Source organism: Engystomops pustulosus, chromosome 9 (assembly GCF_040894005.1).
Source record: "Engystomops pustulosus chromosome 9, aEngPut4.maternal, whole genome shotgun sequence".
Lineage (NCBI taxonomy): Eukaryota > Metazoa > Chordata > Amphibia > Anura > Leptodactylidae > Engystomops > Engystomops pustulosus.
Window position 1 is genome coordinate 10,900,187 of NC_092419.1, and position 27,075 is coordinate 10,927,261.

At 46.2% G+C, this 27,075-nt stretch overlaps 1 protein-coding gene across 1 annotated transcript; it reads left to right on the forward strand.

The window, feature by feature from the left end:
* On the forward strand, window positions 1–26,425 carry LOC140077517 (protein kinase C theta type-like). The gene is made up of 7 exons (XM_072124762.1): window positions 1–200; window positions 24,792–24,955; window positions 25,064–25,344; window positions 25,518–25,580; window positions 25,677–25,815; window positions 25,931–26,122; window positions 26,249–26,425. Exons 1-7 carry the CDS (start codon window positions 152–154, stop codon window positions 26,423–26,425), a joined length of 1,065 nt encoding a protein of 354 aa, XP_071980863.1. The 5' UTR covers window positions 1–151.
* Window positions 26,426–27,075: the final 650 nt, after the last annotated feature.

Consider the following 27,075-nt stretch of genomic DNA (forward strand, 5'->3'; position numbering starts at 1 on the left):
CGACCTTAAGGAAGTCATTGTAGAGAAACCCCCGTGTATAAAGCCTACGGAGGACGGCGACCTTAAGGAAGTCGTTGTAGAGAAACCCCCGTGTCTGAAGCCTACGGAGGATGGCGAACTTAAGGAAGTCATTGTAGAGAAACCCCCGTGTATGAAGCCTACAGAGGGCGACCTTACAGAAGTTGTGGTAGAGAAGCCAGGTAACACTTACCTATCAGTAACTAAAACCCCTGACCCCGGGTGTATATAATAGCCGATACCCATAACCCCGGGTGTATATAGTATCTAATACCCTGACCCGGGGTATATATAATATTTAATACCCTGACCCCGGGTATATATACCGCCACCCACAAAGGCCACTTGTAGCTTTTTGGAATACAGAACCCGCCCTCTACTCTCCAATCTCTTCAGATACATCTGGTTATGGGGTAGAGGGGCCCAGTGGCAATGATAGTTACAATCTTGTCCTTCATGCTTTGTGTTTTAACTTGTTGCCCTTTGTGAACCATATTTTCTCTTTCCAGATAAAAGCTTCCAGCCTCCCCCTGACACTGCAGCCGAGCCGGCAGAAGTTCTTGGCCGTGCCAGTTCCTGCACTTCGCCCCCAATAGAAGTCAACATCAAAAATCCTGTTGATATCAACAACCTCCAAACTGAAAAGACTCTTGGCGAGGGGGTGTTTGGAACGGTAAGTGGCCGAAAAGTTATTACTTCCTGTCATCACACATCTTCATCAAAAAAAAAATTGTTTTCCCCTCAAAATTCTTGTTCTGATCTATATTGCTTCTCCTCCAGGTTATACTGGTATCAGATCCAGCCAGTAAAGAACTTCTGGCTGTGAAGGTCCTGTCTAAGAGGAAGATGAAGGAAAGCCTGGGTACAGAACTGGAGGTCCAGAAAAGGGCCTTTATAGAACTGGAAGTCCTGAATATTGGCGCTGGAAGCCGCTTCCTCATGTCCTTTAGGGGCTTTCTAGAGAACATCTATAATTATAAGATGGCAATGGACTATATGCCCGGAGGAACCCTGCATAGCCGGATGGAGGAATCTCAGCTGTTTACAATCCAGACAACAAGGTACATTTCTTATACTAGACGAGAATCATTCAGGATCCTAAAAATCTGCTATGGGAACATTGTAGTCCTCGAGCGATGGACAATGACACCCAGAGACATGATTGGGTCACATGTCATTATCTTATGTTAGGTGTATGTAACCACTGATCCATCCTCTACTTTCTACTCCACAGGCGGTTTGCGGCTGAGATGTTCTGCGGACTGCAGTACCTTCACGATCATGGCGTCATCCATCGGTAAGAACGTGCACTCATCTCCCGGGACTCTTTCTCTTCTCATATATAAATTGTAGAATGTTCTCTCCATGAATTCTCTGTTTCTTCTTTCTGCAGAGACCTGAAGCCGAACAACATCCTCCTAGATAAAATCGGACATATCAAAATCGCCGACTTCGGCTGTGCAGCCATCAATGTGTCTAGGGAGGACACAACAACAGGCTTCTTCGGCACGACTGGTTACAATGCCCCGGAGGTAAGGAACATAGAATCCCCATGCAGACAGTTGGTCAATGACCAGTCCTCATATAATTGTGTGTGTAATACCCTTCCCAGAATATTCTCTTATCTCCTGACTGATGTTCTTTCAGGTTCTGGGCGGGAAGCCGTACAACCATCAGGTGGATTCTTTTTCCTTTGGCGTCATCCTGTTCATGATGTGCGTAGGAGAAAAACCCTTCTACAGCGAAGGCTCAGTGATGGAATATTTCCTGTCACTGTTGAAGAAGGTCCCTGTTTTCCATCCTGGGATGTGCCCTGACGCCGTCAGCTTCATAGAAGGGGTAAGTAGTAGGAGAAGATGGAGAAGGATAGTATTGGGATTATGAGAACTGCTCATAGACGTTGGACTATCACCTATTGCATTAATCATACATCATATGTCTAATTACCTCTCTTATTTTCTAGCTCCTGCGCAAATCTCCAAGTGACCGACTGCCAATAACATCTGCCACCAGATCCCACCCGTTCTATATCTCTGTTGACTGGGATGATGTGGAGTCCGGGAAGGCACAGCCACCCTTCCCATGGTTCTCTGTAAGTATAACACCCGGAGATATTATAGTGATATTAGTGCAGTTATAGACATACAGCCCTCAATCTTTCCCCCCTTATCGTTATATATATCATATATGTGCAGAGATGATACTTAGACGTGTATATTTCTCTCCTTACAGGTGTAAAAGTCACCAGAAGCGTCCAGGACCGTTTATTCTCTACCGATTTATGACTTTCTCACCGATTCCCACCACATATCATCCATATAGATTTGAGCACCAATTATCCAGGGATGTTATCCGATCGCCATGTTTGGGGTCAGGAAGGAATTTTTTCCCCTAATATGAGGACAAAGCCATCCATAGTCCTCATGGGTTTTTCGCCTTCCTCTGGATAAACATAGCAAGGCATTACAAGGTTGACACTGAAGAACATCGCTCAACCACACTTGCTATGTAACACCTAGAAAGCTCATCTACTACACGGTGACGAATAAAGATCCAAATCTATCTATACATTGCAAACATATAATGAGGCTTTGTCTTAATTATTTCAATATACAGAACGTATCAGGAACTTATATTATGATGAGTTACACCCAGATATTTTACCTGGGAGGGATCTGGCTAGGGGTTCAGGATGGGGGAATAATGATAATCCTTATTTATATAGCACAAGAAGAGGGGAGAGACGGGCACTACCAAATACCGGAAGCTCCATGCATGCCAAAATAATAACATTAACAATAAAGTAAACGAAAAGAGCGCACAAAGGTTAAAAACACTTAAACATGCACAAATACAACCTGTGCGTGCTGTCTCAGGGCAAACAAGTCTGTGCCCACAATCCCTCTTATGGAAACTGCCATACAATATCCCAGTGAAAATCAACACAAAGTATACACAGGTAGGTACACACGATAATTCTGGTAAAATAAGAGGGACCCCACGGGTATTGTCACACACGCCATTGTGACTTCCTCAGGGGTAAGGGAACAACTAGGGGCATGTGCCCCATATATACATTTGAAAATGTATCCCCCATACACAAATTCCTCAGCTAGATGGAATAAAACCAAATGGCGGCAGTGCCGGTGGTTACAGACGCAAGTCCACAGGAAACATCCTGTCTCCGAATCACTTCCGGTATAAGCAGGTCATTGCCATAGACAATGTGTGCATGCTTAGCATCTTGTGGTTACTAGGTAACAGATGGGAGAAGGACACAGGATGGGTTAGTAAAGAGAGTTGAAATTTCATACTGTTAGCAAATGTTATAGGCTTGCCTAAAGGAATGGGTTTTTACAGCATGTTAGGGACTTCGGAGGTTGGCTATTTGTGATAAATATGGCCAGGGGTAGGGGGAGTCTTATACTACAAGCATGACCGCAGCGTGTAAGGGTCTTACCGGGGGATTTACATATTTGCCAAATTAAAGTTTGTGGGGACGTGTGGATTAGCTCTTAAAAGGGCTATCCTCACGTCCTATAGATGTACCTAACACCCGATCTACCTTTATAGGTAGATATGTGGTGGTAGGTTCCCTTTAATACCCCTTAAAAATCAGCAAAAAAGTGATAAAAAAAGTCATGCACTCAAAAATAAGACCACTAAAAAGAACAACACATGCACATGAAAGACGGTGTTGTTAAAATTAACATTTTTGCAAAATTACTATTTATTCGGTAAAATTGGGTTAAAAATTAAAAATCTATATAAATGAGGTATTTTCGTAATCGTGGCGACCCATAGAATAAAAATAATATACTATTTTATGGTATGGTAAACGGCCCAAAAAAATCTTCCTAAAAATCAATGATTTTAATTTCCTCCACTAATAAAATCTCACCAATTAGCTATAAATGCCCAAAAATTTTGTCCAAGAAAAGTGCATCTCATGTGGCAAAAGAATAAGCCCCTATAGGTCCACATTAAAAAAAGAAAAAAAATGATAGCCTGTACAATTTGACAATGTAAATCTGCTCTGGATGGCGCCTCCTTCCATTCTATGCCCGGCCTGTGCGTGTGTACAGCAGGAGGCCACCACATATGGGGGATCGGCACTGGAGGATCGACACTGGGGGAAATTGGGTATCAAACTTTGTGGAGCCTTTTTTAATTTAATCCATTGCAAATGTTTAATTTTCCACCCAAAATGAGTGTATTGTCAAAAAATATTACAATTTGTAGGCCGCACCTCCATTTTGTTTTAACCCTTATAAAACACCTGAATGAGATGTTTTATAATTAGGGTTAAAACTTATTTGGATTTTTACTGATGCGGAAAAAAAAAATCAAAGCAGCCAAAAAAACTAAAGCAAAACAGAAATAAAACGCATTGAACGATCCAGTGTGAATCCGCGCTTTGGCTACATTGACATACACAGTATGGGGGACATATATACAGCCTGCATATATACGTTCCCCATAGGCGGCAATGGGCTCACGGTGCTGTACGGGAGTGGTATGGTGCAGTGCTGCACCGTTCTGTAGCCGGGGGATCGATAGGACGCTATGGAGATGGGCGGGGGTGAGCGGTACTCATCCCCGCCTCCTCTCCCGGACGCGTGCCCCCCGTACTACGTCAGACTTATCGATGTCACTAGTCATTTGGAGGGTTTTAATGTTTAGCAAACGCCTTTAGGTCTGAAAATGGGAAAATACAGCTGAGATTTAGCGTCAATTTTGACTTTTATATTTTTGTATAAAAGCCTCCTGACGTGGTGCTACCATAGACAGGAATATTATTTATTTCATTAAAATAATTCTTGGATAAAATCACCTTGTAAAATGTTAGTCATCACCTCTATCGTCCTCTCCCTCAGTTGCAGTTCACACAAAGCAGCATTTTCTCTTATAAAACCTCTAGTCACAGGTCACATGACTCCGCTCTGCGTTACAACGCATTTTGGTGACTGATAAATGACTCATCTCTGTGACACGTCTGCGCCATTTCCCTTCCGCCCATATATAACATGTACATGATAGGACTGGGCTCCAGCCATTACACTGCCGGCCCTGACCACCATTACACAGGGGAGGGATGGTGTGTGAGGTAAATTTACCTCATGAAGTCATCACTAAGCTAAACCCCTGTGCACACTGACTTCTCCCCTCTATAAACACTATCACAGCAATGTTCATCATGTCTGCTGTATAACCAGCATCATCCTGCAGGGTGATGGCCCCTACATGAGGGATATACAGAGATTCTGCCCGGTTATGGCGCCTCACACATCTACAGCCCCCTATCTCTGTGTCACACACTGTACAAGATGGCGCCGCTCCTCTCACAGCTCGTCTATTATACCCGAGTACAGGGCAGCCGCGGAGCCTGAGATAGCAGCGACACCTGGTGGTTGGAGGAAGGAACTGCAGCTCCTGCTGGACTCTACCATTGTACTGTACAGGGGGGTCTGGGGTACAGCCAATGCTCTATGGCAGAGGTCCCCAACCTTTTTTGCACCAAGGACCGGCTTTAAGCTAGACCAGTTTTCCATGGTCCTGTGGGGGCGGGGCTTTGGTCATATGGGGTGGGGTTATGGAGGGGTGGAGCTTAGTTCATACTTATCATATAATTATGACATTTATAATGACCTGACATCATATCTAGCTTTCCATTAGCATCCAGAGCCCCTCCCCCTCCAACTCGCAGCTAGCAGTAGGGAAGGAGCGCTGGACACACATGACCTGCTTGTCCCTGCTCCTGTCTGAGCACATTCTGCGAGTAGCAGCAGTGTACATTGAGCATCAGTGTATACAGTGCTGCTGCTTAGCAGCACTACACACTGAACACAGGTACCGGGAGCCGCGTCACTGACCAGGCGCAGGGCCGCGGAGCTAGCTGTCAGCGGGACCGGCTGATAAACTCCAACGGCCCGGACTTGGTCCGCGGACCGGCGGTTGGGGACCTCTGCTCTATGGGATCTGTTGGTGATTTTAATGTCAGGTGTCTATGGCTACAGCCATTGTAATGTGGGGATGTGTAGGTGACACTTATGGGGATGTGTAGGTGACACTATTATGGGGCATGTGTAGATGACACTGTTATGGGGGGATGTGTAGGTGACACTGTTATGGGGGATGTGTAGGTGACACTGTTATGGGGGGATGTGTAGATGACACTTATGGGGGATGTGTAGGTGACACTGTTATGGAGGATGTGTAGATGACACTGTTATGGAGATGTGTAGGTGACACTTATGGGGGATGTGTAGGTGACAGTGTTATGGGGGGATGTGTAGATGACACTGTTATGGAGATGTTTAGGTGACACTGTTATGGGGGATGTGTAGATGACACTGTTATGGGGGATATGTAGGTGACACTGTTATGGGGGGATGTGTAGATGACACTGTTATGGGGGATATGTAGGTGACACTGTTATGGGGGATGTGTAGGTGACACTGTTATGGAGATGTATAGGTGACACTGTTATGGGGGATGTGTAGGTGACACTGTTATGGGGGGATGTGTAGATGACACTGTTATGGAGATGTATAGGTGACACTGTTATGGGGGATGTGTAGATGACACTGTTATGGAGATGTGTAGGTGACACTGTTATGGGGGATGTATAGGTGACAGTGTTATGGGGGGATGTGTAGATGACACTGTTATGGGGGATATGTAGGTGACACTGTTATGGGGGATGTGTAGGTGACACTGTTATGGGGGGATGTGTAGATGACACTGTTATGGGGGATATGTAGGTGACACTGTTATGGGGGATGTGTAGGTGACACTGTTATGGAGATGTATAGGTGACACTGTTATGGGGGATGTGTAGGTGACACTGTTATGGGGGGATGTGTAGATGACACTGTTATGGGGGATGTGTAGGTGACACTGTTATGGGGAGATGTGTAGGTGACACTGTTATGGGGGGATGTGTAGGTGACACTGTTATGGGGGGATGTGTAGGTGACACTTATGGGGGATGTGTAGATGACACTGTTATGGGGGGATGTGTAGGTGACACTGTTATGGGGGATGTGTAGGTGACACTTTTATGGGGGATGTGTAGGTGACACTGTTATGGGGAGATGTGTAGGTGACACTGTTATGGGGGGATGTGTAGGTGACACTGTTATGGGGGGATGTGTAGGTGACACTTATGGGGGATGTGTAGATGACACTGTTATGGGGGATATGTAGGTGACACTGTTATGGGGGGATGTGTAGATGACACTGTTATGGGGGATATGTAGGTGACACTGTTATGGGGGATGTGTAGGTGACACTGTTATGGGAGATGTATAGGTGACACTGTTATGGGGGATGTGTAGGTGACACTGTTATGGGGGGATGTGTAGATGACACTGTTATGGAGATGTATAGGTGACACTGTTATGGGGGATGTGTAGGTGACAGTGTTATGGGGGGATGTGTAGATGACACTGTTATGGAGATGTTTAGGTGACACTGTTATGGGGGATGTGTAGATGACACTGTTATGGGGGATATGTAGGTGACACTGTTATGGGGGGATGTGTAGATGACACTGTTATGGGGGATATGTAGGTGACACTGTTATGGGGGATGTGTAGGTGACACTGTTATGGAGATGTATAGGTGACACTGTTATGGGGGATGTGTAGGTGACACTGTTATGGGGGGATGTGTAGATGACACTGTTATGGAGATGTATAGGTGACACTGTTATGGGGGATGTGTAGATGACACTGTTATGGAGATGTGTAGGTGACACTGTTATGGGGGATGTGTAGGTGACAGTGTTATGGGGGGATGTGTAGATGACACTGTTATGGGGGATATGTAGGTGACACTGTTATGGGGGATGTGTAGGTGACACTGTTATGGGGGATGTGTAGGTGACACTGTTATGGGGGGATGTGTAGATGACACTGTTATGGGGGATATGTAGGTGACACTGTTATGGGGGATGTGTAGGTGACACTGTTATGGAGATGTATAGGTGACACTGTTATGGGGGATGTGTAGGTGACACTGTTATGGGGGGATGTGTAGATGACACTGTTATGGGGGATGTGTAGGTGACACTGTTATGGGGAGATGTGTAGGTGACACTGTTATGGGGGGATGTGTAGGTGACACTGTTATGGGGGGATGTGTAGGTGACACTTATGGGGGATGTGTAGATGACACTGTTATGGGGGGATGTGTAGGTGACACTGTTATGGGGGATGTGTAGGTGACACTTTTATGGGGGATGTGTAGGTGACACTGTTATGGGGAGATGTGTAGGTGACACTGTTATGGGGGGATGTGTAGGTGACACTTATGGGGGATGTGTAGATGACACTGTTATGGGGGATATGTAGGTGACACTGTTATGGGGGGATGTGTAGATGACACTGTTATGGGGAATATGTAGGTGACACTGTTATGGGGGATGTGTAGGTGACACTGTTATGGAGATGTATAGGTGACACTGTTATGGGGGATGTGTAGGTGACACTGTTATGGGGGGATGTGTAGATGACACTGTTATGGAGATGTATAGGTGACACTGTTATGGGGGATGTGTAGGTGACAGTGTTATGGGGGGATGTGTAGATGACACTGTTATGGAGATGTTTAGGTGACACTGTTATGGGGGATGTGTAGATGACACTGTTATGGGGGATATGTAGGTGACACTGTTATGGGGGGATGTGTAGATGACACTGTTATGGGGGATATGTAGGTGACACTGTTATGGGGGATGTGTAGGTGACACTGTTATGGAGATGTATAGGTGACACTGTTATGGGGGATGTGTAGGTGACACTGTTATGGGGGGATGTGTAGATGACACTGTTATGGAGATGTATAGGTGACACTGTTATGGGGGATGTGTAGATGACACTGTTATGGAGATGTGTAGGTGACACTGTTATGGGGGATGTGTAGGTGACAGTGTTATGGGGGGATGTGTAGATGACACTGTTATGGGGGATATGTAGGTGACACTGTTATGGGGGATGTGTAGGTGACACTGTTATGGGGGATGTGTAGGTGACACTGTTATGGGGGATGTGTAGATGACACTGTTATGGGGGATGTGTAGGTGACACTGTTATGGGGAGATGTGTAGGTGACACTGTTATGGGGGGATGTGTAGGTGACACTGTTATGGGGGGATGTGTAGGTGACACTTATGGGGGATGTGTAGATGACACTGTTATGGGGGGATGTGTAGGTGACACTGTTATGGGGGATGTGTAGGTGACACTTTTATGGGGGATGTGTAGGTGACACTGTTATGGGGAGATGTGTAGGTGACACTGTTATGGGGGGATGTGTAGATGACACTGTTATGGGGGATGTGTAGGTGACACTGTTATGGGGGGATGTGTAGGTGACACTGTTATGGGGGGATGTGTAGGTGACACTTATGGGGGATGTGTAGATGACACTGTTATGGGGGATATGTAGGTGACACTGTTATGGGGGGATGTGTAGATGACACTGTTATGGGGGATATGTAGGTGACACTGTTATGGGGGATGTGTAGGTGACACTGTTATGGAGATGTATAGGTGACACTGTTATGGGGGATGTGTAGGTGACACTGTTATGGGGGGATGTGTAGATGACACTGTTATGGAGATGTATAGGTGACACTGTTATGGGGGATGTGTAGATGACACTGTTATGGAGATGTGTAGGTGACACTGTTATGGGGGATGTGTAGGTGACAGTGTTATGGGGGGATATGTAGGTGACACTGTTATGGGGGATGTGTAGGTGACACTGTTATGGGGGATGTGTAGATGACACTGTTATGGGGGATATGTAGGTGACACTGTTATGGGGGATGTGTAGGTGACACTGTTATGGGGGATGTGTAGGTGACACTGTTATGGGGGGATGTGTAGATGACACTGTTATGGGGGATATGTAGGTGACACTGTTATGGGGGATGTGTAGGTGACACTGTTATGGAGATGTATAGGTGACACTGTTATGGGGGATGTGTAGGTGACACTGTTATGGGGCGATGTGTAGATGACACTGTTATGGGGGATGTGTAGGTGACACTGTTATGGGGAGATGTGTAGGTGACACTGTTATGGGGGGATGTGTAGGTGACACTGTTATGGGGGGATGTGTAGGTGACACTTATGGGGGATGTGTAGATGACACTGTTATGGGGGGATGTGTAGGTGACACTGTTATGGGGGATGTGTAGGTGACACTTTTATGGGGGATGTGTAGATGACACTGTTATGGGGGGATGTGTAGATTACGCTGTTATGGGGGGATGTGTAGGTGACACTGTTATGGGGGATGTGTAGATGACACTTATGGGGGATGTGTAGATGACACTGTTATGGGGGATGTGTAGATGACACTGTTATAGGGGATGTGTAGGTGACACTGTTATGGGGGATGTGTAGATGACACTGTTATGGGGGAGGTGTAGATGACACTGTTATGGGGGATGTGTAGATGACACTGTTATGGGGGGATGTGTAGGTGACACTGTTATGGGGGATGTGTAGATGACACTGTTATAGGGGATGTGTAGGTGACACTCTTATGGGGGATGTGTAGATGACACTGTTATGGGGGATGTGTAGATGACACTGTTATGGAGATGTATAGGTGACACTGTTATGGGGGATGTGTAGGTGACAGTGTTATGGGGTGTGTGTAGATGACACTGTTATGGGGGATATGTAGGTGACACTGTTATGGGGGATGTGTAGGTGACACTGTTATGGGGGGATGTGTAGATGACACTTATGGGGGATGTGTAGGTGACACTGTTATGGAGGATGTGTAGATGACACTGTTATGGAGATGTGTAGGTGACACTTATGGGGGATGTGTAGGTGACAGTGTTATGGGGGGATGTGTAGATGACACTGTTATGGAGATGTTTAGGTGACACTGTTATGGGGGATGTGTAGATGACACTGTTATGGGGGATATGTAGGTGACACTGTTATGGGGGGATGTGTAGATGACACTGTTATGGGGGATATGTAGGTGACACTGTTATGGGGGATGTGTAGGTGACAGTGTTATGGGGGGATGTGTAGGTGACACTGTTATGGGGGGATGTGTAGATGACACTGTTATGGAGATGTATAGGTGACACTGTTATGGGGGATGTGTAGATGACACTGTTATGGAGATGTATAGGTGACACTGTTATGGGGGGATGTGTAGATGACACTGTTATGGAGATGTATAGGTGACACTTATGGGGGATGTGTAGATGACACTGTTATGGAGATGTGTAGGTGACACTGTTATGGGGGATGTGTAGGTGACAGTGTTATGGGGGGATGTGTAGATGACACTGTTATGGGGGATATGTAGGTGACACTGTTATGGGGGATGTGTAGGTGACACTGTTATGGAGATGTATAGGTGACACTGTTATGGGGGATGTGTAGGTGACACTGTTATGGGGGGATGTGTAGATGACACTGTTATGGGGGATGTGTAGGTGACACTGTTATGGGGAGATGTGTAGGTGACACTGTTATGGGGGGATGTGTAGGTGACACTGTTATGGGGGGATGTGTAGGTGACACTTATGGGGGATGTGTAGATGACACTGTTATGGGGGGATGTGTAGGTGACACTGTTATGGGGGATGTGTAGGTGACACTTTTATGGGGGATGTGTAGATTACGCTGTTATGGGGGGATGTGTAGGTGACACTGTTATGGGGGATGTGTAGATGACACTTATGGGGGATGTGTAGATGACACTGTTATGGGGGATGTGTAGATGACACTGTTATAGGGGATGTGTAGGTGACACTGTTATGGGGGATGTGTAGATGACACTGTTATGGGGGAGGTGTAGATGACACTTATGGGGGATGTGTAGATGACACTGTTATGGGGGGATGTGTAGGTGACACTGTTATGGGGGATGTGTAGATGACACTGTTATAGGGGATGTGTAGGTGACACTCTTATGGGGGATGTGTAGATGACACTGTTATGGGGGATGTGTAGATGACACTGTTATGGAGATGTATAGGTGACACTGTTATGGGGGATGTGTAGGTGACAGTGTTATGGGGGGTGTGTAGATGACACTGTTATGGGGGATATGTAGGTGACACTGTTATGGGGGATGTGTAGGTGACACTGTTATGGGGGGATGTGTAGATGACACTGTTATGGGGGATGTGTAGGTGACACTGTTATAGGGGATGTGTAGGTGACACTGTTATGGGGGGATGTGTAGGTGACAGTGTTATGGGGCATGTGTAGGTGACACTGTTATGGGGGGATGTGTAGATGACACTGTTATGGGGGGATGTGTAGATGACACTGTTATGGGGGGATGTGTAGATGACACTGTTATGGGGGATATGTAGGTGACACTGTTATGGGGGATGTGTAGGTGACACTTATGGGGGATGTGTAGATGACACTGTTATGGAGATGTATAGGTGACACTGTTATGGGGGATGTGTAGGTGACACTGTTATGGGGGATGTGTAGGTGACACTGTTATGGGGGATGTGTAGATGACACTGTTATGGGGGATGTGTAGATGACACTGTTATGGGGGGATGTGTAGATGACACTGTTATAGGGGATGTGTAGGTGACACTGTTATGGGGGATGTGTAGATGACACTGTTATGGGGGGATGTGTAGGTGACACTGTTATGAGGGATGTGTAGGTGACACTGTTATGGGGGATGTGTAGATGACACTTATGGGGGATGTGTAGATGACACTGTTATGGGGGATGTGTAGATGACACTGTTATGGGGGATGTGTAGGTGACACTGTTATGGGGGGATGTGTAGATGACACTGTTATGGGGGATGTGTAGATGACACTGTTATGGGGGATGTGTAGATGACACTGTTATAGGGGATGTGTAGGTGACACTGTTATGGGGGGATGTGTAGATGACACTGTTATAGGGGATGTGTAGGTGACACTGTTATGGGGGATGTGTAGATGACACTGTTATGGGGGGATGTGTAGGTGACACTGTTATGGGGGATGTGTAGGTGACACTGTTATGGGGGATGTGTAGATGACACTGTTATGGGGGATGTGTAGATGACACTGTTATGGGTGATGTGTAGGTGACACTGTTATGGGGGATGTGTAGGTGACACTGTTATGGAGATGTATAGGTGACACTGTTATGGGGGATGTGTAGGTGACACTGTTATGGGGGGATGTGTAGATGACACTGTTATGGGGGGAGGTGTAGGTGACACTGTTATGGGGGATGTGTAGGTGACACTGTTATGGGGGATGTGTAGATGACACTGTTATAGGGGATGTGTAGATGACACTGTTATGGGGGATGTGTAGGTGACACTGTTATGGGTGATGTGTAGGTGACACTGTTATGGGGGGGAGGTGTAGAGGTGACACTGTTATGGGGGATGTGTAGGTGACACTGTTATAGGGGATGTGTAGATGACACTGTTATAGGGGATGTGTAGATGACACTGTTATGGGGGATGTGTAGGTGACACTGTTATGGGGGGGGATGTGTAGGTGACACTGTTATGGGGGATGTGTAGGTGACACTGTTATGGGGGATGTGTAGATGACACTGTTATAGGGGATGTGTAGGTGACACTATTGAATTGTTTCTGCTGTTGTGGTCGTTGCCGTGTTCCAGAATAAATGAACTGTGAGTTTTTTTTATAGTTGACCTCAATTGTCTGTGATCCTACGCTAAAGCTGCTTAACACCAAGGGCACCCCATTAACCATCACCCAGGGATCCCTACATCAGGTTTGCCCCAGGGAGAGCTCTCCTACACTTGCAGCCTCTCCCTCCTTTCTTGCGAACCTACCTGTCGAATACCTGACAAGCGTGGAGGAGGCCTGTACCTCCGGTACCTAGTGACCATGACCCAGAGGAGCGCTAGGCCACGCTCCGCCAGCCGGCCAATTACCAAAGGGAAATTAGCTGAGTTTGTTGAATGTTACCTCTCCTGAGATCTGGTTGGACATTACCGAAGTGTTTATCTGGGACTCAACTTCCCCCTTCCCCCCCCCCCCCCCCCCATTGCATGGTGATTTTCAAATTAAATATTTCATGGCTCCCGGTACCAGACAGGAGAGAACAAACCCAAGATACATCAGTCTCTAGTGTATGTGGAAATCTTCTCTCCGTTTATTGGTCCGCAATTGCATATATAAAAGACAGACACCTCATCATCAAAGGGACGTGACAAGGAGATAGAATACTGTAATGCTATTGGCCATAATGACTTTACCAGAACATTCTCTGAGACATTCTCCCAAACGGTTAATGAACCATAAACTATTTCTTTTCAGACATGTTTTCTCTACAGAATGTACAGAGGATGGGGGTCATTTACTAAGGGCCCGATTCGCATTTTCCCGACGTGTTACCCGAATATTTGCGCCGATTTTCCCTGTATTGCCCCGGGATTTTGGCACACGCGATCGGATTGTGGCGCATCGGCGCTGGCATGCACGCAACGGAAACCGTGGGCGTGGCCGAACAAAAACCTGACGAATTCGGAAAAACCGCTGCTTTTTTTAAAAAAAAAGTGTGGCGGAGCTTGCACTTACCTTCACTAGGAATAGGCCGGTGAATTTGAGTGGATTCCGGGGAACTTCAAAGCAGCAGCGCCACCTGATGGACGTCGGAGGAACTACCTTGATGAATCCCGGCTGGAACCGAATCCACCGCAGAGAACGCGCCGCTGGATCGCGAATGGACCGGGTAAGTAAATCTGCCCTAATGTCTCCAGAACCCAAACATTTATGATAAGAAGGAGAACATACCGAAGGTCAATCATCTCTCACATGTGCCAAGGAAAAACTTTAACAGGCAGGTTACACAAAAATGGCTGAATCATTGCATTAGCTGGACAGTGGTCACCGAACATGTCCGCTGTATTTAAATTGGCTGACAGTATGCAAGATGGCGTCCGAAACCAGTGCGATCTCCTTAACAATTCCCCCCTTTTGAGTCTTGCTGGCCTGTAATTCCATCCTGAGCGACCTCCTCAAGCTCCAGGTACCTACAGGTAGGCTAAGCCCTTACCCGTTAGACTTGTCAACTCTTCACCAGATCCCCTGGAGGCCAGTCACCCAGGGGTCACAGGACTGCACACTCAAATTACATAGTTATGTTTCCATAGATTATGGGTTTATAAACAGGCTGGTTCTCCAACAGGCAGCATCATCCTCCCCTCTGGGCAATTCTCCTGTCGGGGGTTCATACCGCCTGGACGGCTATCTGGAACATGGTGGATTTAATGAGGGGGACCCCACAACACGCAATAAGTGACAAGAGCAAATTCACAATCCCCAATATCGCCCCTACTTAAAGCAAACCCTTCCAATCCCCCAACCACAAAGTGAAGGACAAAGTGTCCACCCCAGAGTTTCTCTTGAGTTCCCCGGAAAGTCCTTCAATCTTTTCAAAAGCATGGGTAATAGATCCGGGATGTACATGCAACAAGCCACGCCCACCATCTTACAGACTCCTCCCTTCTCAGCAAGGATCATGTCCTAAGCCATGCTTTTCTGGGAAGCATCTCCAATATAATTAACAAATCTCTATTGATTACAATAAAAACATTTTACCCAACCAACATCTTTGCTCACAGCTATCTGGGGAATAATGGACTCTAGACCTGCCCATATCTGATTGTGGGCCTTCTACTCACCTTGGTTCCCACTGTATCTGTATAAACATTGTCATCTAGGTGCTTCTCTCTCAGACCTCCAGAATCCTTTGGGATTCTCTACCTTTTCTTTATTGGTCTGATCAACCTTATCCTTGGGGATCACGGGGAAGGAATGCACAAGTGTTATCACCGTACACTCACCTTCCCAGCCTCTAGGCCTGACCTGACTCTCCTATCCCCACAAATCCTGTACAAATCAGACACTGCTAATACAGGGTCACCTGTGCTGTCAATGTTAAAGAAGGTCATTGTCTTGTTGCACCAACCGTAGGTAAAGTCTCCTACCCTGGGGGCATCCTGGTCACCCCTATAGATACAGTGATAGTCATGGTTGGGGTGTCCCTGAGCATACAGTCAGTCAGAAAAGACCAGCTAGCAAGAAGAATAAGTAAGTTTGCAATAAAAAGCGTGGCAACATGCTGACTTCCCTCTAGCTTCACAGACATGGCACTGGTCAGCAGGACTTGGAAAAAACCGTCGTAGCGAGGCTCCAGACTCTCTCTCTCTAGTGTCTCTTTACCACCACATAGTCTCCTTGCTTCAGGTTATGCATCCTGAGGTCTCTGTCTGGATCTGAGAAAAAGAATCAGAAACACTTTTGAAGACCTTTTCCAGGCATGGCTCAACTGTGTGGCATGTTCCACCTGGTTTCCTGCCATCAGCTATAGGGTCTGTAGGAGGTAGAGGCCTAGTCTGGGTGCACAGCCAAAAAGTACTTCAAAGGGGGACAATCTCATCTTTCTGTTGGGGGTGGTCCTAACTGAATGGTGGCCAGCAGGAAAGCACTCAGGCCATGGTTTCCCTGTTTCTTCCATGGCCTCCCGGATCTCTAACTTAAGAGTGCTGTTTTAGTCTTTCAATCCCACCACTAACTTGGGAAGGGTAAGGGGTGTGTAGGCCCTATTCTACACCCCGGAGGGACAAGGTCTCAGATCTTTACCTGTCCAGTGGAGTGGGCTCTGCGACTGGACTCTATGATCTCTGGAAGTCCAAACCTGCAGAAAAAATCTCACCTGCAGCTCTGGCAGTAGCCTTGGTCATGGGAGAAGCTTCTGGCCACCCTAGAAAGAGATCAATGCACACAAGCACGTATTCCTTCGTACCGCTTTTTGGTAGCTGGATAAAATACATCTGCGGTCTCTGGAAGGGATAAAGTGCCTTGGGTGTCACCTTCTATGGCGTCTTTACCACCTTACCCGGATTGTGGCGGGCACAGACTATACAGGCTTTCACTAGTCTAGTGAAAGGGGTAGTAACGCCCGGGGCAAACCACTGATGGTTTATGAGCACTAGCATGGCCATTTTGGATATGTGTGTGTGTCCGTGGGCTACTTGACAGGGCTCTGGGCAGGCACACCCTCTCTCCCAGCATCCAGGTCCCATCTGCATCTGGGCTCCAGCTTTCCTCCACACTTCCTTCACTTCTGATGACTCTCGGGCCACCAGGGACTGTAGCACCTGTGGATCAAACTTTTTAGCTCAGAACTCACCACTGAGACTTCAGGACAATCTCTGGGTTTCATCTGTGCAGCAGCCTTCACCACCCTGTCGGCCACATCCTTGGGGTTGGCTTGTGGAGTTACCAAATTGTGTATGCTTTTACTTTTACTATCCCCACCTCTCGTAGAAGTAAGAGAGCATCCATGAGCTCTTTAATCAGAATGCCATGCTTAAAGGGGGTCCCTGCAGAGGTGAGGAAATCTCTAGCCTTCCATATGGGTTCATAGTCGTGTTTAGACCCCAGGACTATACCTTGAGTATAGATATTTGCCCTTTTACCTTCCACCAGCTGTAGCACTTCCCTGAGTGCCGTCACTTCACCTCCTGTGCTGACCTGTGTGGAGGGAGTGGTTCTTGTACTACCTCATGTGCGCCACTGACCACTGTATATCCAGTGTAGAACCGTCTGTCTTCTCCTGCAGACCTGGAGCCATCTATGAGAAAACAAAACTCAACATCTGGGTTAAACACCCTTCTCTCCCACCTCTCTGAATCCTGGAAGACTGGTGACAGAACGGCAGGATTCAGAGCTGTGCACCTTATCAGTGTCTCCTGGGGCATCAGGAGTGCACACTGGAGTCTGGCCACTGCTCAGATGCTTGGGCTGTACTTGGGTGAGGACACTATGAAAGACATGTGGGGTTTGCACTGCAACTAAGTGATCTAGGGTCTAGGATTAACTCACTGGCCTTGCTGAGCAATTCAGTTATCAAGGGGCAACATCTGGCTGGAGGCAGAAGACTTTATCCCAGGCCTGCAGTAGCTGGCCAGTCCTAGAAATGTGTGAAGAGGCTTAGGGGCTCAGGGCAGGGGCATATTCTGGACTGCCAGCTTTCTTTCCTCTGTCAGGTATCTGCCTGTAGCTGAGAAGCAGTGGCCTAGGAAGACCACCTTTTCCTGGCAGTACTGGAGCTTGTTTCTGAAGGGTTACTTGGAAACCTTGCAACCCTTCAGAAACACATAAGGTTGATAGATACATTCTTTATAATCTGTAAAATGGAGGCACAAAAAGAAGAGAACATCCAGTAAGGGACTAGTCTGCCTGTCTACACCCTGTAGGGCCGTGGGGTACTGGCTGGGTGAGTTTTACCCCCCTTGTGGGAATCTGCACCAGGTATATTGGAATACTGAACTGGTAAAGGCAAATAGGTACTGGCAATCTTCATGTAAGGGCACAGAGAGGAGAACATTTGCCAAATTAATAACAGTGAATAATATGTCACTCCCGGGGACTGCTGCCAGTTTGGGCTAGGGACCATTGGGCTTCAGTACACTCATTGGCAGCTTGGAGGTCATGGATCATCCTACATGTATGCGGCTGTTCTTTTTGGATCTTTTTTTTTTGACTGGGAATGGGTTAAAATCATCACTGGGCTAGCAGGAGAGGAGTCTCACATCAGTTCTTGTGCGTGCTGAAGTCCTTGTCCGTTACCACCCCCCTTGTCCCGCCCTGTTGGCGCCGTCTCCGTTTCCTAGAGTGTGGACAGTCACTTCATTAATGTCACCTCCCCGCAACGCCCACTTGGGTTGGTCGGTTGAGACTTCCGGAACTGCTGTCAGTCTCACTTTGGCGTGGCCTGTGAAACTACCGACCCTGGTCTCTGTTCTCTCTGTACGTCCCTCTGTCATAGTCTTATCAATCCCTCTGTGCGCAAGTCTGGCAGAGATGTCTCTAGTCCGCTAACATCTTTGGTAACAAAGTACACTTGGAGTACACTACACTGTCAGGTCATCCCCTATGTGTCCGAAAGTTGTAAACAGTTCCCGTGGAACTCCTCCATGACCGTTTATGTCTCTACTTTATCTCATCCAGACATATGGGATTCTCCTTTCCCAGCATTCTTGTGCTCTCTATAAAGTTCTGGACAGACTCCAACAACTCAATATGGAGAAATCCTGTGTTATCTGTACGCTTCAAGGTCACTTGCATGTCAGTTCTGTATATAGCAAAACGCAGATTCATCCCCCTCCCTCTGCCTAGTTAACACTACAAACTCCAGAAAGCAGGTACCAGAGACATTGCAACACTTTTTCTAGTAATTTTTCTGCAATTGTCAGGATCAAATAAGTTTTAACTAGACCATACCCAAACAAACAACGTCCCACACTCCAAGATCTTTAGCAGAAGTCTGAAATTAGGTAAAGTTACCCATGCCGGAGTTTATTGTAGACATCTGCCAAGAATCCCGAAGGGTGCTCAGCTGCTAAAATACAAGAAAACTCAACAGCCAGCCTTTATGGCTGCCAACAGAGTCAAGAAATAGGCAATAAACTTTCAGGGACTTGAAGGGAATATAAACTGTCCTAAGATGGCCGCCACTGAAGGATGGTAGGGCATGTTATCTTCTCTTACCACCAGATCCAGACGCCATCTCTCCCTCCAGAGGAAAATATAATAAAATCTCTTTTTCTCAAATTCTTTCCACATCAAAAACTTTGAAATGTCCCTTATCGCACTCTGAAGGATTTCTGTCACTGTCCTGGTCCGTCCGTCAAAGTCAGAGGCTCTAAATGTCTGTTTGCAAATCTGATCAAGTTTTCTCACTTATACAATCATCAGATCCTCTAACACATCCCAAAACCTTCAAACCTTCACTATTACTTTTCTTTTCAACACAATGCTCTCAGCCCTTATGTTCCATTAGGTCAACTTTGCACTTTTCCAACAGTACTGCTTAACTCAACAACCAACCTTCTGTCTGTGCATCTTTCCCCTTCGTGTGAAAAGCAATCTCCCTCCTTGTCCGCAATGCACTTGGCTCAATTCCAATTCACTACCCATCATAAATGTTTACTACTGCAACACTGCCAAACTTGTCCCCACGGACACAGCGAATCCAACACCTTGTGAAACCGACCGCAAAGAAACTAGATACCAGATTTCCACAGAGGACTCTTTACCAAGTCTCCCTTATTGACTCTTTACCAAGTCAAGTCTCTTTACTGAACTACTCTCCCCCTAATTCTTTACCAAGTCACTACTAGTTCTTACAGTCATCCACAATGTCGTTCAGACAACAGAATATCTCCCACTCTAGCATTGCAGACATCTAAGGCTTAATCCTTACCCTTCTCACAGCTCCAGCTAACATCACAGACTCTCTGACCATCCGTCACTGTCCAGTCAATGTCAGTCACCATACAAGTGATTCTTTGCCACAATTACAGTGAGCATACTGTCATATATGAACATTTAAAGGCAAAGTACATACTATCATACAAAGAGATGACGTTACCCAATCCAGCCAGTGAAACATAAGTGACATTCAAGGCAAACAATAAAATAGACTTACCCGAGCGCTCATTGTCAGTTCTGGTCACTGGCCGCCTGGACTCCGGCGGAAGTCACCTCTTTGGTCAGATGCCCATAATAGTATTCTCAACCCAAGGGATGCGAATTGATGTTAGAGATTTTTATCTGTGGCTCAAACCCCCCATTGCACGGTGACTTTTAAATTAACTCTTTCATGGCTCCCGGTACCAGGAGGAAAGAACAAACCCAAGACGCACACACGGTCTTCAGCTGCACTCAAATCACACTGTTTATTTCAAAACCACAGTCGTATATCAAAACACAAAAATCAGCATTGGGCGTGAAAAAGGAGATAAGAATACTGTAATGCGATTGGCCATTATAAATTTATCAGCACATTCTCCGAAAAGGTTAATTAACTCTTCCCTGTTCTCAGACTAACTGGCCTTGTGTTAGCTCTGTTAAGTCATAACATGACCTTCAAGTGGAGAGGAGCAAGAAAACAGTGAACACTTTCACACTGGCTGAAGTTTGAATAGTGACATTTAGCCATATAGCTTCCGAGTGGGCAACATAACCCCCCAGGTCAGACTTAACATGGCCGCTGGATCTAAAAAGGCTGACAGTACTCAAGATGGCATCCAAAACCAGTGCAATCTTCTTAACAGGCTGTAAGTCTTTACATGCCTACAACGCAGCCTTAGTTGGCAAAGTCTCCATAAGGAGAGCTCTTACTTCCCGATCCTAATGATAACTGGTCAATTTTAAACCACACTGATCAGCTTACAGCAGTCATGGTGGTCTGGCCTTAAAAATCAGTGATGTCATTTATCATGTGGTCTGTTCATTAGATGAGCTGCAGTACAAAAACCTTTGCCACTTATATGTACAATACTGGTCTTGAAAGGGAAAAATGAGAGCTTAGGACACAAGTAAATGCTACAATCTCTACATTTACAATATCCCAGACAACCCCTTTAAGTTGTCCATACACATTTAACAAAAGTTGTCTGAGCCATTATGTTTGGTGGGACCATCTAATGTGTGGAGAGCTTCCAGCTCTCAAAACCAAGACTGGATAGCAGGATCGGCTCCAGGTTTCAGTAGGCCCCTGGGCGGCAGAGCCTCAGTAGGCCCCTCTGCTTTGAACTCACGTGGCGGCATTAAAAAGTCAGAAACTCCTGTTCCCCAAAATATTCCCTAGTTTATCATACCCAACAGCCTGCTCATGGTTATTTTATATACAGCTTCCCTCACCCCCTATAGATTCATTAGATACAGCCCCTCTCACCCCTATGGATTCCTTACGCACAGCCTTATGTGGGCCCCACCAACAGCTCTGGGATCCGGCACTTACCCAGTGCTGGCAACAGAGGTATTTGCCATTTACTGACCCTATTAAGATTTGAGGCAAGCTTGGCCAAAGCAAGTGTGCATGTATCTGCCGTGTAACAGCATACTTTTTCTATACAAGCCAATGGTGGGTCACATTCACCTCCGTTAAAGGCCATTTTGTGACCAGAGACTGTGGCAACAACGGAGAGAACAAAAGAACAAGATCAAAGAACATTGGGGTTGAATATACAATAAACATACACTCACTGGCCACTTTATTAGGTACACCATGCTAGTAACGGGTTGGACCCCCTTTTGCCTTCAGAACTGCCTCAATTCTTCGTGGCATAGATTCAACAAGGTGCTGGAAGCTCCTCAGAGATTTTGGTCCATATTGACATGATGGTATCACACAGTTGCCGCAGATTTGTCGGCTGCACATCCATGATGCGAATCTCCCGTTCCACCACATCCCAAAGATGCTCTATTGGATTGAGATCTGGTGACTGTGGAGGCCATTTGAGTACAGTGACCTCATTGTCATGTTCAAGAAACCAGTCTGAGATGATTCCAGCTTTATGACATGGCGCATTATCCTGCTGAAAGTAGCCATCAGATGTTGGGTACATTGTGGTCATAAAGGGCTGGACATGGTCAGCAACAATACTCAGGTAGGCTGTGGCGTTGCACCAAGGGGCCCAAAGATTGCCAAGAAAATATTCCCCACACCATGACATTACCACCACCAGCCTGAACCGTTGATACAAGGCAGGATGGATCCATGCTTTCATGTTGTTGACGCCAAATTCTGACCCTACCATCCAAATGTCGCAGCAGAAATCGAGACTCATCAGACCAGGCAACGTTTTTCCAATCTTCTACTGTCCAATTTCGATGAGCTTGTGCAAATTGTAGCCTCAGTTTCCTGTTCTTAGCTGAAAGGAGTGGCACCCGGTGTGGTCTTCTGCTGCTGTAGCCCATCTGCCTCAAAGTTGGACGTACTGTGCGTTCAGAGATGCTCTTCTGCCTACCTTGGTTGTAACGGGTGGCGATTTTAGTCACTGTTGCCTTTCTATCAGCTCGAACCAGTCTGCCCATTCTCCTCTGACCTCTGGCATCAACAAGGCATTTCCGCCCACAAATCCCAGTAGATCAGCAGTTTCTGAAATACTCAGACCAGCCCTTCTGGCACCAACAACCATGCCACGTTCAAAGGCCCCAAATCACCTTTCTTCCCCATACTGATGCTCGGTTTGAACTGCAGGAGATTGTCTTGACCATGTCTACATGCCTAAATGCACTGAGTTGCCGCCATGTGATTGGCTGATTAGAAATTAAGTGTTAACGAGCAGTTGGACAGGTGGTCGGTGAGTGTATATTCTCGCGCGTCTTCTTGTGCTGTTTTAATTTAAATAGCTTCTCTTATCTGCACACTGAAGTGCTCTCTGCATCCTGGCCCTCCCCCTCTGCATTACAAGACCAGCTCAGACACAGGCACTTCCTGCCAGCAAGCAGCAGTGTGCAGAGACTTACTCTACAAGCTACAGACAGAAAAGGTTGTTATCCAGGAGAGAGGCATATAGCAGATGCTGTGTGTGTTATAAGTGAGTTAGCAGAGCTGAGAGTGTCATTGGGGCACATTTACTTACCCTTCCCATGGAGTTCACAGAAAGTGCATTGTCCGATAATGATAGTGCCGCAATTCACTAAGATTATGCATGTGAAGGCTTTTTTTTTCATGGGGAAAACCCTTTAATGGTGATCGATATATACGAATAATGATAAGTGATCAGCATAGCCATTTTTAGGGGGGCTGTAAAGTATCTTTATTAACATCCTTTTATTACTCACTATATACTCAGCATGCATTCAGGCTCCGCCCTCAAGACATCTAATTTGCATAAAATGATGACATCACAATGGATCACAATTTATGGAACTGTCTTCATAAATCCTTATAAACTAAATGTACCCTGTGATTGGTTGCTATGGGTAACACAGAGAGTTTCACATTTAGAAGGTGTCATAGATCTCCCCCAATGTGTTCTATCACCATGACAACCATAGAGGGTCCATAGTGATGTGTAAGATCTACGTGTGAAACTTTCACATGACGTCTCATCCACCATCTTGTCTCTTTCTTCCCAGTCGTTCGGATGCACCGTCCTGGCACTAGTTTATGTTGTCCTACTAGCCATGATATTGATTTGGGGAGTATCCTAAATTTTCTACCCAATATTTTATCACAATCACATAAGTTATGTAGATTCATAATGTCCCCATAATACAGAGCGTCGAGTTCTGCCCCTGTTCACACAACCTCAGGTTCTCTAATTACTAATAAAATCCACAAATGGAGCTCCAAGAAATCACACCAGGCCCGGGTCCTTATCTGCCTCTATCCTCCATAGTCACGCATCAGGCGGGGGAGGCCCGAGGATTCCCCCTATAAAAGCTTTTATTTAATGCCTACTTTTTCATTTCAGCTACAAATACCTCCAACATATTCGTCTGAAGCCTACGGAGGACGGCGACCTTAAGGAAGTCGCTGTAGAGAAACCCCTGTGTATGAAGCCTACGGAGGACGGCGACCTTAAGGAAGTCGTTGTAGACGAACCCCCGTGCTTGAAGCCTACGGAGGACGGCGACCTTAAGGAAGTTGTTGTAGAGAAGCCAGGTAACACTTACCTATCAGTAACTAAAACCCCTGACCCAGGGTGTATATAATAGCCGATACCTCTGACCCCGAGTGTATATAGGGTACCCTGACCCCGGGTATATATAGTATCTAATACCCTGACCCCAAGTATACATACCGCCACTTGTAGCTTTTTGGAATACAGAACCCGCCCTCTACTCACTAATCTCTTCAGATACAGCTGGTTATGGGGTAGAGGGGCCCAGTGGCAATGATAGTTACAATCTTGTCCTTTACGCTTTGTGTTTTAACTTGTTGCCGATTTGTGAACCATATTTTCTCTTTCCAGATAAAAGCTTCCAGCCACCCCCTGACACTGCAGCCGAGCCGGCAGAGGTTCTTGGCCGTGCCAGTTCCTGCACTTTGCCCCCAATAGAAGTCAACATCAAAAATCCTGTTGATATCCACAACCTCCAAACTGAAAAGACTCTTGGCGAGGGGGCGTTTGGAACGGTAAGTGGCCAAAAAGTTATTACTTCCTGTCATCACACATTTTCATAAAACAAAAATCTTGTTTTCCCCTCAAAATTCTTGTTCTGATCTATATTGCTTCTCCTCCAGGTTATACTGGTATCAGATCCAGCCAGTAAAGAACTTCTGGCGGTGAAGGCCCTGTCTAAGAGGAAGATGAAGGAAAGCCTGGGTACAGAACTGGAGGTCCAGAAAAGGGCCTTTATAGAACTGGAAGTCCTGAATATTGGCGCTGGAAGCCGCTTCCTCATGTCTTTGAGGGGCTTTCTAGAGAACATCTATAATTATAAGATGGCAATGGACTATATGCCCGGACGAACCCTGCATAGCCGGATGGAGGAATCTCAGCTGTTTACAATCCAGACAACACGGTACATTTCTTATACTAGACGAGAATCATTCAGGATCCTAAAAATCTGCTGTGGGAACATTCTAGTCCTAGAGCGATGGACAATGACACCCAGAGACATGAATGGGTCACATGTCATTATCTTATGTGAGGTGTATGTAACCACTGATCCATCCTCTACTTTCTACTCCACAGGCGGTTTACGGCTGAGATGTTCTGCGGACTGCAGTACCTTCACGATCATGGCGTCATCCATCGGTAAGAACGTGCACTCATCTCCCGGGACTCTTTTTCTTCTCATATATAAATTGTAGAATGTTCTCTCCATGAATTAACTGTTTCTTCTTTCTGCAGAGACCTGAAGCCGAACAACATCCTCCTAGATGACATCGGACACATCAAAATCGCAGACTACAGCTGTGCAGCCATCAATGTGTCTAGGGAGGACACAACAACAGGCTTCGTAGGCACGACTGGTTACGCTGCCCCGGAGGTAAGGAACATAGAAGCCCCATGCAGACAGTTGTTCAATGACCGGTCCTCATATAATTGTGTGTGTAATACCCTTCCCAGAATATTCTCTTATCTCCTGACTGATGTTCTTTCAGGTTCTGGGCGGGAAGCCGTACAACCATCAGGTGGATTCTTTTTCCTTTGGCGTCATCCTGTTCATGATGTGCGTAGGAGAAGAACCCTTCTACAGCGAAGGCTCAGTGATGGAATATTTCCTGTCACTGGTGAAGAAGGTCCCTGTTTTCCATCCTGGGATGTGCCCTGACGCCGTCAGCTTCATAGAAGCGGTAAGTAGTAGGAGAAGATGGAGAAGGATAGTTGGGGGATTATGAGAACTGCTGATAGACGTTGGAGTATCACCTATTGCAAATTAATCATACATCATATGTCTAATTACCTCTCTTATTTTCTAGCTCCTGCGCAAATCTCCAAGTGACCGACTGCCAATAACATCTGCCACCAGATCCCACCCGTTCTTTATCTCTGTTGACTGGGATGATGTGGAGTCCGGGAAGGCCCAGCCACCCTTCCCATGGTTCTCTGTAAGTATAACACCCGGAGATATCATAGTGATATTAGTGCAGTTATAGACATACAGCCCTGTTATTCTTTTCCCCCCCTTATAGTTATATACATTATATATGTGCAGAGATGATACTTAGACGTGTATATTTCTCTTCTTACAGGAGTAACAGCCACCAGAAGCGTCCAGGACCGTTTATTCTCACCGATTCCCACCACATATCATCCATATAGATTTGAGCACCAATTATCCAGGGATGTTATCCGATCGCCATATTTGGGGTCAGGAAGGAATTTTTTCCCCCTAATATGAGGACAAAACACTCCATAGTCCTCATGGGTTTTTCGCCTTCCTCTGGATAAGCATAGCAGGGCATTACAAGGTTGACACTGAAGAACATCGCTCAACCACCCTTGCTATGTAACACCTAGAAAGCTCATCTACTACACGGTGACGAATAAAGATCCAAATCTATCTATACATTGCAAACATATATTGAGGTTTCGTCTTAATTATTTCAATATACAGAACGTATCATGAACTAATATTATGATGAGTTACACCCAGATATTTTACCTGGGAGGGATCTGGCTAGGGATTCGGGATGGGGGAATAATGATAATCCTTATTTATATAGCACAAGAAGAGGGGAGAGACGGGCACTACCAAATACCGGAAGCTCCATGCATGCCAAAATAATAACATTAACAATAAAGT

Excerpts from the sequence above, each read along its gene's own strand:
- LOC140077517 (XM_072124762.1), top strand. The coding sequence starts at position 152 with ATGAAGCCTACAGAGGGCGACCTTACAGAAGTTGTGGTAGAGAAGCCA. Across the intron at positions 24,956-25,063 it reads GCGAGGGGGCGTTTGGAACG|GTTATACTGGTATCAGATCC; the intron begins GTAAGTGGCCAA and ends CTTCTCCTCCAG. Across the intron at positions 25,816-25,930 it reads CTGGTTACGCTGCCCCGGAG|GTTCTGGGCGGGAAGCCGTA; the intron begins GTAAGGAACATA and ends ATGTTCTTTCAG.